This window comes from Xiphophorus hellerii, chromosome 11, assembly GCF_003331165.1.
Source record: "Xiphophorus hellerii strain 12219 chromosome 11, Xiphophorus_hellerii-4.1, whole genome shotgun sequence".
NCBI classification, from domain to species: Eukaryota; Metazoa; Chordata; class Actinopteri; order Cyprinodontiformes; family Poeciliidae; genus Xiphophorus; species Xiphophorus hellerii.
This window is the reverse complement of record NC_045682.1, coordinates 18,301,146-18,310,887: the sequence shown is the minus strand read 5'-3', so window position 1 is coordinate 18,310,887 and position 9,742 is coordinate 18,301,146. Positions and strand designations below refer to the sequence as shown.

Here is a 9,742-nt window from a genome sequence, read left to right as displayed (position 1 = left end):
CAAAGTGGACTTTGGTCAAAGATCTTTTTATTATATCTTACATGACAGGGTTGCATGAGCAATTAGTGATATCTGCAGTTCCCTGTCGTGTTTGACCTAATAAATGAGTCAGCAGCAATAAGATAATGGAGGTACCACAGTGGATTGCAAATCATTGTGTCCGCGCATCTTTAAGAACTCTTACATACTGTACATGTATCAAAAATTAAATTTTAAAAAGTAAATTAAATTAGAATGTCTTCTACATGTAAGATAGCCTTAAATATGTTAATTTGACTTTTTAATCTCAGGATTTTTCTGTCAGCCAAAAGTTGGAGTCACGTGCAGACATCTGTGACTCGAAGCTACCTGTAGCTAGCAGCTAAAATATCTTTGCTAGCTAGCTAATTAGCTTTTTTTTTTTGCGTATGTTATGGGTAAACAACGTCACTTGTCACTGAATCTCTTATGTTGACGAACAAGTTGCATTCTGTGAGGGGAGAAAACAACTTTTAAGCTGTAGAGAGCCACAGGCAGTGTCAGAAGCACAAACATGCCCCAGAAATGTCGCCGTTTTTGCTATGCTTGACTGTAATGCAGTACTGATTGCTCCACCAACGTCTGTATTTATGTCATCAATTTTTAGATCTCAAAATTCATTCAAGTTGGCATTAAAAAGTCGTAAATTTGACTTGCTGAAACCTGCAGACACCCTGGCAAATGTTAAACCGTTATATTGTCCTATTTTCTAATATAGGAATTATGCTTTAAAAATTATCCAATACAATGTGTTGCATGGCTTTGACCAAAAGATGGCGCACTCGTTCAAAGTAGTCAATAAATAAAGCCGGTAAAATTGGTGTGGTAGCAAAATACACAAGAAGCCCACAAATTGAATAACTCAAATTACAATAACTGGTCATTTTTCATCCATCTGCAAGGCAGATATACAAAATTAAAAAAATATATATAATTTTAATAAAATCCCTCTGTTTAATTTCCTGAGTAGACCATGTAAGATTCAAGGACAGACATTCATTTCTGATTAGCTGGAGTTTTTCAGAGTTTGCCTCCGATGGGAGCAGAGTGTTTTAAGCAAAACACTAAATGTCTCAGAAGTATGTCTCAACGGGCTTTTTGTCAGGTAGGCTGGTGCTGATGACGGATATGTCCGGTTCTCCTGCTCCTCCCCCCCTCTCGTTATATAGACCTTTAGTGGCATTCAGGGCATACGGTGTGATCGATAGCTTCAGTTTCTGTAACAGATATGCAGCAAAAATTTGACCTCGCTTTTTATGACACATAGATTGCACACTAGTAAATAAATGTTTTTAAACAAAACTTGCACAGATATTGGTACTCCTATAATTTCCTTTTGAATATAGGCATCTGAAGCGTCTTTCATTCTTACACACTTTTTTGTGTAAGATTATATGAGTATAATCAAAGCTGAATTTATTTCAGCTGTTGTTTGTTTTTTGTCAGTAAATCAGGCTGTCACTACAATGAGGCGCTAAATTTCAGTTGGGGTAGAACTCACCTTCATGAGCGAACCAGGAAGCACCCACAAAGTGTGAACTGCACCCAGAGGAATCCAGATAATGGAGGCCAGAGCAATGACCCAGCCAACACCCTGAGCCCAGGGAGGGAAGACATAGTCCCCATAGCGAGCCGGTTTGAACTGGATGACGGAGAAAATCAGAATGACCTGGCACAAAGAGACAGGGGTAAAGAAAAGAACTGTGAAACTCGGTGTAAGGAGATGATGTCGAGATTTTCTCTCTTTTTTTTATGCGATAGACCTACAGTGATGAGCACAGGATCAACTACAAGCCAACACAACCTGAAGAAGATGTTTGGCTTTTGTCCAGTCATCTCTTCCATGTTGCTTGAAAGTCTCTTTACACCTGAGCAAAGAAAATGTAGATCGTCTCTGTGGTTGGATATGAATGTATATAAGCAGCAAGAACCAACTTTCGCTCACCGTAACTCCAACAGATGGCTATAATCTCAAAAAATGCAAGGAACATGATGGAGACGATGGCAGTGTAGTGGTCCATCAGCTGGAAGACGTAGATTCCTACCTGAAAGCACAAAAACCGGTTAAGGAGGTCCTCTTTGGTCATTTTTTGGTTAAGAACTGCCTGATAGGTTATAAGGTTCACCTGCATCACACACGGGATCCCTAACAGAAGGGCCACACCGCAGACTGCAAGAACAAACAGTTCCTTCCTTTTGAAAATTCGGATCAGCTGTTGGTAGAATTCGTCCATGAAACTGGTCACCATCACCTCAACCATCGCAAACTGTCATAAAACAAAGGATACACTGGAACAAACAGCATCACGAACACAGCAGGACAGGTCAGGAGGAAGTAGAAAGCAGTTTGTATCAACCCTCCGGACCTCTCAGGTCATCCCCAGAATAAGAACCAAACATGGTGTCAGGATCTGTTCCTTTTCTGTTTATTTTGAGTTTCTCTGTCTCTGTGTTGTCCTGTCTCCCCTTGATTGTTCCCAGGTGTTTCTTGTCTCCTTGATTACCCTCTGTGTATTTAACCCCACCTGTGTTCTGTGTTCCTCGTCGGGTCCTCGTCGTGTTTGTCCAGTACCTGTTGTCACTATCTGTAAGCTTCTGCATCCGCTCCTTTGTGCTGCCTGGACTTTGTATGTTTTTGGATTTCTGGACTTTTTTCATTATTAAACCATCTTATTCATCTTACCCTGGGTCTGCTGCCTCTGCCTCACCACCCAAATCATGACAGTAGGACCCGACCACAAGTATCTACGGTGAGGCACGCGAGTTAAGATTTTTTTTCTTTCTCTTTTCAACATGGACCCAGCGCGTTCGGATGAATTATTATTTAATGTCAGAGACTTTGTAGAGATTGTGGCGGAGCCATACTTCGCACACAGATGCATCGGGGCAGCCATCAGGCTACTCCTGGTGCTGGAGGGATGGGCTGACCAACTCCAGTCCCTGGGATTGGAGAGGCTAAAACAGGAGGCAGAGTGGGAATGCCAGGCAGGTCTAGCCTTCTTGGCCGGCGACCCTCTGCCTCCGGAGCCGGACGTCCGCTCACCCAGCCCAGCCTCAGTGTCTCCGGGACCAGCACCATATTCAGTTCCAGCAGCCGCCGCCTCTGCGCCTCCAGCAGCCGCTGTCTCTGTGCCTCCAGCCGCTCCAGCTGCCACTCCAACCTCTGGTCTGGCAACCGTCCCCATGGTGATGGGGTTCCAGGCAGCCCACCTGGCACCTGGCCGACAGGTGGCACGGCTGCGGGCATGGCCTGCCCCAGTTAGTGGGTTATCTGCCCCAGTTAGTGGGTTATCTGCCCCAGTTAGTGGGTCGTGTATTCCCTCGTTGTTTCCCAGTGCTTCTTCCGAGTTTACCAGTGTCCCCAGTGAGCCTCCTAGCGTCCCCAGTGGTCCCTATGAGTCCCCGCCTCTTACAGCTCCTCCCGAGTCCCCGCCTCCATTGATCCGCACGCCGCACCGACGTCGCCCGCCGGACCCGCCTCCTGTGGCTCGGCCCCTGCGCCGAGGACGTCCACGGACCTTCTCCCTGGGTCCCGCCTTCTGCGCCGGGGACACCCACCGGACCTCCCCCGTGGTTCCTGCTTTTGGCGCCGCGGACGCCCTCCGGACTTCCCACGACAGCCCGCCTCCTGTGCCTTCGCCCATTATGGATGGGTTGTTTTTGTACTGTTGGCCCTTCCTGTGCCTCCGCCCACTCTGTTGGGTTGTTTTTTGTTGTTTTGGACTCAGTTACCTTTGATTAGTGCTAACTGGAACACTGATCAACATATTGGATGTGTACTGATGATGGCATTTGTAAAGTTATGTTTATAGCTTGTTTCATATTTGGTGACTGTATTATGATTTTATGGTGTGAGCACTTTGATCTTCGAATTGTTGGTGAAATGTGATATATACAAATAAACTCAACTTAGTCTGATTACCACCTCACTTTACCAGTTATTAATTCATTAAAAAAAAGTGAGAACTTTGTGGATGTTGTTGTGAAAAGGTTGCAGTGGTATGAACACAGCAAATTTTCAGTTTGTCTACCTCACTGTCCAGCCCCAGGCACAGCAGCATGAAGAAAAACAGGACAGCCCAGAGCTGGGACACCGGCATGTTGGCGAAGGCTTGTGGGTAAACAACGTAAACCAGTCCTGGACCTGCCAAGATCCAAGAAGATCAACGATGACAGTTGTAGTGACTGAATAAAAGTACAATAGTTTCACTGTGAGAGGATGTTGCCTCACCATCCACCGCCAGCTGGTTGACGGGAATGCCCTGCAGATAAGACATGTAGCCAAAGGCAGAGAAAATGACGAAGCCTGCTAGGATGCTGGTCAGGGAGTTGGTGATGGATATGAACAGCGTGTCCCTGTAGAGGCAGGAAAATATCGCTCAGATTGCTTTCTAACCATTTTCACCAGTAATTTGGGTCTCCTCACTTCAGAACGTTGTTGTTGAAGGAGTTGTAGCTGGACATGGCCAGCAGGGAGCCAAAGCCAATCCCAATGGAGTTGAAGATTTGAGCCGCAGCGTTCACCCACACCTGCAAAACACGCCGTCGTCTGTTACGCCATCTCAAGTATTTTCTCCACCAGCCGGCGCTCCAGCCGGGTCCTCTCTACTTAGCCGCTCTGACCTCCACGGACCGCAGCTTGTCCCATTCGGGCACGATGAAGAAAGCTATCCCGTCCGAAGCCCCCGGAAGCTGCACGTTATTGATCAGCAGGGCGATGAGGATGACGTATGGGAACAGAGCAGTGAAGTACACCACCTGCACACACAGTAGCACCAACAGAGAGCAGGTTCATTTCTTCATCTCTCACCCAAGACAGCGGCTGCGTAGAAAATATCAAATTATTTTCTTTCTCATCTAAGTTAAACATTTTAACGTGTGCTTGTGTTATTTCCCTCATAGAACACAACTCATTTTGCAACCATTAGTTGTTTTTTTTATGATTTTATATATAGAGTAAATAAAAAAAAATAAAAATCCTATCTCGCGACAGGAAGTAAACTTGCATGCCTGTTTTCACTTCTGGTAAACACTTGAAAGGAGCGCGAAATTTTCAAATTCAACCGGAAACTGTGGATGAAACAGAAAAGGTCACATCACCAATTTGGCAGTATTTCAGATATTTAAAACAAAAAACCGAATTAATAATTATCGGTATCGACTGATATGAAACACTTATATTGTGATATGTTTAAATATTGCATATATATATACTTAATAACATTAAATTATACAAACTAAATGATACTACACATGGAAAAACTATTTCTACATTATATTTTAGAGTTGGGACACTAACAATCGGCAATCTCTTCCTGCTGATGGCTGCTGCTACTCTTAGGCAAATATAAGGTATTTGACTTGTTCACTGTAACTTCAGTGTTTGTCGGTTGATGTCACTTTCAAGTAGTTAAAATAAAACGGCACGTTTAAATATCCCTCTGCATTTCAAAACCCAAATAATTGTTTTACTTTGCTATTCCTGTAAAGTTAAAATTAATATCTACAACAAGATCGGTATGATGTAAGCTAATTACAAATGATGCTAACGCTATGTCCTGTTGCACACTTAGAGCAGCCTAGGAACGATGAGGCATCTGGTGTTGACCTGTCGGTATGGGGGTGCCCCACATGAAAGGCAACTCAGGGCCCCAAACAGGTTTGGGCCGGCCCTGAGCTGCAGTCACCTCTAGGTTAACCCACCTTGCCTGTTGACTTCACTCCTTTAAAGATGCACAGATATATAAGAATCCAAGCCAGGATGAGGATGAGGAAAAGCTCCCACCGCAGGGTTCCCGTTTCCTCCACTCCGCTAGTCTGGCCCAGCATTTTATACCTTCACAAGTAAGGAAATAGAAGTGGTCGTATATAATTTGCGATTGATAACTTTCGTTCCTGTTTTTACTTTAATAGACCATCAAAACCAAAAAAGTCAGTCAGAGATACTCCGTCAGAGCCACTGTAACATAAGCCGCTACAGGAGAGCCTTCTTGTCCACAGCCATTAGCATCTACAATAAATCTTTGAATAAAAGAGGGATGAGTTACAACAACATATAACTTCCCTCTGGGATTAAGTGTATTTTTTTCTACCCTATTGGCACCATATTGGAGTCTGTACAGCTAATTGATGGATCACTTTATTGACATTTCTTTATCAATTAAACCAGACAACAGATAAATTTGCCTTTTAAAACGTCTTGATGATCTGCAAATAAGAACACGGAGTCCTGTTGAAAAATATTATGCTGACCTAATGTATTTATATTTGCCGTTTTCAGTTCTCCAGGCTTTCTGAAGGTTGCTCACAGTTTTTCTTCAGACTTTTATGGCTGCTTTTTCTGTTGCCTAGTGTTCAGTTCCTGTCACTGATTGTGACAGCAGTGTGGACTTCAAAGGAGCAACGGGGGGAAACGATGGCGGATGGAAAAAAGAGTCAAGCACAAAAACTATGAAACACTTTAAAAAAAAGTCGCGTCTTAAGAAACAAGGTCATCCTTCAGTGCTTCATCCACTCTATGCGAGGTTTTCAGCTAATATCTCTATGGGAAACATCCTGCTGGCACTGAAATCAGGGTTGTGTATCTCACAATTTAGTTGCTTTCTTTTTCTGTTTTGTTTTGCAGTTTCAACTCAGGAAATGGGGCGCTACTCAAGACCTCTTTTCATAAAACAAAAGCCGACTCCTTCGATGCAAAAACACAAAGAAATGAGGTGTGACTCATGATGTTTGCAGAGCACCAAGTACCTTACATTCATAATCTGTATGTGGAAGCTAGTCTTCTCTGCATGGCAGCGTTTGCAGGAAAGCATTGTGTTTATGTTTCCAAAAGCCTTGTTTCTGCACAGAGAGATCCTGGGGTTAATAAGTCAACGAGTACACAAAAACAGCACCAGATCTACATATGCTGATCTCATTTCCAATGAGAACGCCATTTGTTCTAAATTCCCAATAAGAGAGTTGAAACGTTTCAGAGTCGGTGCTAAGGGTTAATTCTCACTCAACATTTCACACACTTCTACTGCCATATTTTATCTCATAGCTCCTTATCACTGACCTTCACATTAACCGATACCGCTCACATGACTCAGATAACTCGTTTTTAATCAGCCTTTTATCTCATTTCAAATTTTCCCCTAATGATTATGTTTTTATACTTTCTCGACACTTTTGCAGGAGTATTAACTTGTGCGAGCCTCCTGAAAGCGGCAGGTTAATTAGTAATGCGGCTGCACACTAATCATTAGCGAGGTTTGGTTGGGTTGTTGTGGGGAGCAGCGACCGACGCCTTCTCAGACGCACCTGAAGAACTCCTGGCTGGCTGTGGACGAGTGGCTGCTGTTGGTGGCGTGGTCCGTGCAGTTGGGCGTGTTCCAGGTGTTGTTGCAGCTCTGCCACGGAAGAGGCGCCTGGAAGGAGCTGAAGAGGTAATACAGGGCCCAGGTGATGACGATGTTGTAGTAGGTGCACATGATGAAGGAGATGGCCACAGATGCTATGCCCACCCCTGAGGTTAGACAAAAGAAGAAAAAAAAAGGTCAGATGTAGTCTTTTATTGTATTTAAAAGAGGGAGTCCAAACCTTTGGAGCCAAAGTCGTCATACAAATTTATGTTTTTGTTTTTCATATTTATTAAAACTGTCATTGTGTCCTCCTGCTCCTCCCTGAGTTGCTATTGCAGTCTGAAAAAATGCACAGCTCCTGGTCAAGAACAACCAATTAGACACAGGAGGAGGGTCTTAGTGCTGTCAATCATTCTCTTGTATGCTGCTCAATGTGCTAATGGTGGAAAAACAACTCACTGTTACAGGAAAACCACTGGACTACAGGATAACTAGACTTAGCAATTGTAAACCAGCTGTTGATGGTATTAGCAATAAGTAAGAAGGAGAGTGTGAGCGCAAAAGTGATTGATGGCGCTATAGGCCCTCCCCCTGGCTCTGATTGGTTGTTTCTGACTTAGTTGTGTATTTCTGCAGTAAGCACACTGAGAGAAGGCAGAGGAGCTTGATTTTTTTCACCAATTATCTGTCTTATTGTCTACTGTAATGACATGATGATCATTTTAAAAAACATCAATAATTATTTTTTAATAAAAGATACCTACCGCAGTTTTAATTTAAATGATTAAAGTAAGTAATTAAACTAGTCAGATTTGTTGTTAGAAAGGGATGTGCAAATCATTATAGATACAAAACGTCTTAAAAAGTTTACCTCCTTAAAAACAATAGCACATTTTCTACCAAATGGATTTTTAAAAAATTTATTTCTGAGCAATGAAGTCAGGATTTATGTCACTCTTTCTTTGAAAACACTTGCTTTTGCCAAGTTCAACAAACAAATCAAAGGCACATTTGGATGCTGCACAGTCAGATTTTAAATAAAAGTCACTGGATACATTTGGTTCTTGAAAGAGAATATAAAAAGTATGGCTATTTAACGACAAATAATTAGTGTTGCTTCCAGTGTTTTCTGTCTTAAGAAGATCTGTGATAACTTTGCCCTAATTAAAAATAGAAAGTCCAAATTTATATCAAATTTATATCTGTGCTAAGGTGGCGGGGTCAAATTTTCATAACTCGTCAGGGGCCAAACAAAATCAGTGGAGTTTTTTTCGTTTGTTTACAGACTAGGGATAGGGGGGAACGAGTGCAAAGTACCTTTAAAGAGTGGGCAAACAATGGCCAGAGCATGAACCGGGCCTCTCCGGGTGTACTGGCCCACAGTCAGCTCCATGTAGAGCAGAGGGATCCCCAACACCACCAGCATGAGCAGGTAGGGAACCAGAAAGGCACCTGGCGGACAGGCATGGTGAGTCAACTCTTCAATCTTTAACTTTTGTGAAAGTAACAGTCAGTTCAGGTTAAGCTTTATAAAATATATCTTTATGACTATAAAACAATCAACTTCCACTCCAGGTGGTATTAAAGGGCTTCAAATAAGTTTACAAAACACATTCCGGCACGCAGCGAGCTCATTTCACGAGAAAACCAAAGTGTGTTTGGTTAAACTTTGCCCCCTGATTTCAAGACTTCTAAACATATGGAGAATGCTGTTCTGTTTGCAGCCTGCTTCCTCACCTCCTCCGCTCCTGTAGCAGAGATAAGGGAACCTCCAAACATTCCCCAAACCCACGGCGCAGCCGATCCCTGCCAGGGTGAACTCTATCTGCCTGCTCCATGTCGGTCTGCCGGGCTGCTGGCCCGTGGCTTCCTCCTTGCTCATCGCGGTTGCTGGTCTGGACCCAAACTCCATGGAGAGCTTGACGGTGATTTAAGCAGCTCTGGGGTGATATAACCTGCCTTTTTTTATTATCCTTAATGATTAGCCTACCACAGACACTCCGGCATGTGGCAGCTCCCAGGCTCGCATCCAAGAAGAAGTTGGTCAAAGTTAAGAGGTGGCATGAAGAAGTTTTGTGGATTGTTGTCACAAATTGCAAGTGGTAGCAAAAAATTGGGCTTTTTTTAAAAAAAACATTTTTATTCTGATAAAGTATTTTTTTGCCAGAGATTCAACCAGCATGTGAGACTCTCTAAGGATGATGAAACCCCTTCATGCACAGAGGAATGCTGTTCAAAATCTGTTGCTGTACAGTAGCTCTCAAAAGTGTGAAAACCCCGGTTTAAAAGCTAATCATTTTAGAAATCTTTTTTTTTTGACAATTATGTGCAATTCAACCTAAAAACAAACTAATCTTTTTATGCTTTAACATTTTTTTAGA

General features: G+C 43.1%; 1 protein-coding gene across 1 annotated transcript; it reads right to left on the bottom strand.

Annotated features, from left to right (window-relative positions):
* Positions 1–10: 10 nt before the first annotated feature.
* Positions 11–9,659, bottom strand: LOC116728458 (sodium- and chloride-dependent GABA transporter ine). The gene is made up of 13 exons (XM_032576586.1): positions 9,099–9,659; positions 8,679–8,813; positions 7,321–7,525; positions 5,722–5,854; positions 4,642–4,776; positions 4,445–4,548; positions 4,250–4,374; positions 4,050–4,162; positions 2,145–2,285; positions 1,964–2,063; positions 1,786–1,886; positions 1,520–1,687; positions 11–1,235 (listed from the first exon to the last, which is right to left on the bottom strand). The coding sequence occupies exons 1-13, from the start codon at positions 9,271–9,273 to the stop codon at positions 1,092–1,094; spliced, it is 1,779 nt and encodes a 592-aa protein (XP_032432477.1). The 5' UTR covers positions 9,274–9,659; the 3' UTR covers positions 11–1,091.
* Positions 9,660–9,742: the final 83 nt, after the last annotated feature.

What these genes read in the sequence shown, in the direction of transcription:
- LOC116728458 (XM_032576586.1), bottom strand. Translation starts at nt 9,273, where the DNA reads ATGGAGTTTGGGTCCAGACCAGCAACCGCGATGAGCAAGGAGGAAGCC. An exon ending in TTCAACAACAACGTTCTGAA is followed by an intron (nt 4,375 to 4,444) that starts GTGAGGAGACCC and finishes CTGCCTCTACAG; the next exon opens with GGACACGCTGTTCATATCCA. An exon ending in CAACCAGCTGGCGGTGGATG is followed by an intron (nt 4,163 to 4,249) that starts GTGAGGCAACAT and finishes GGATCTTGGCAG; the next exon opens with GTCCAGGACTGGTTTACGTT.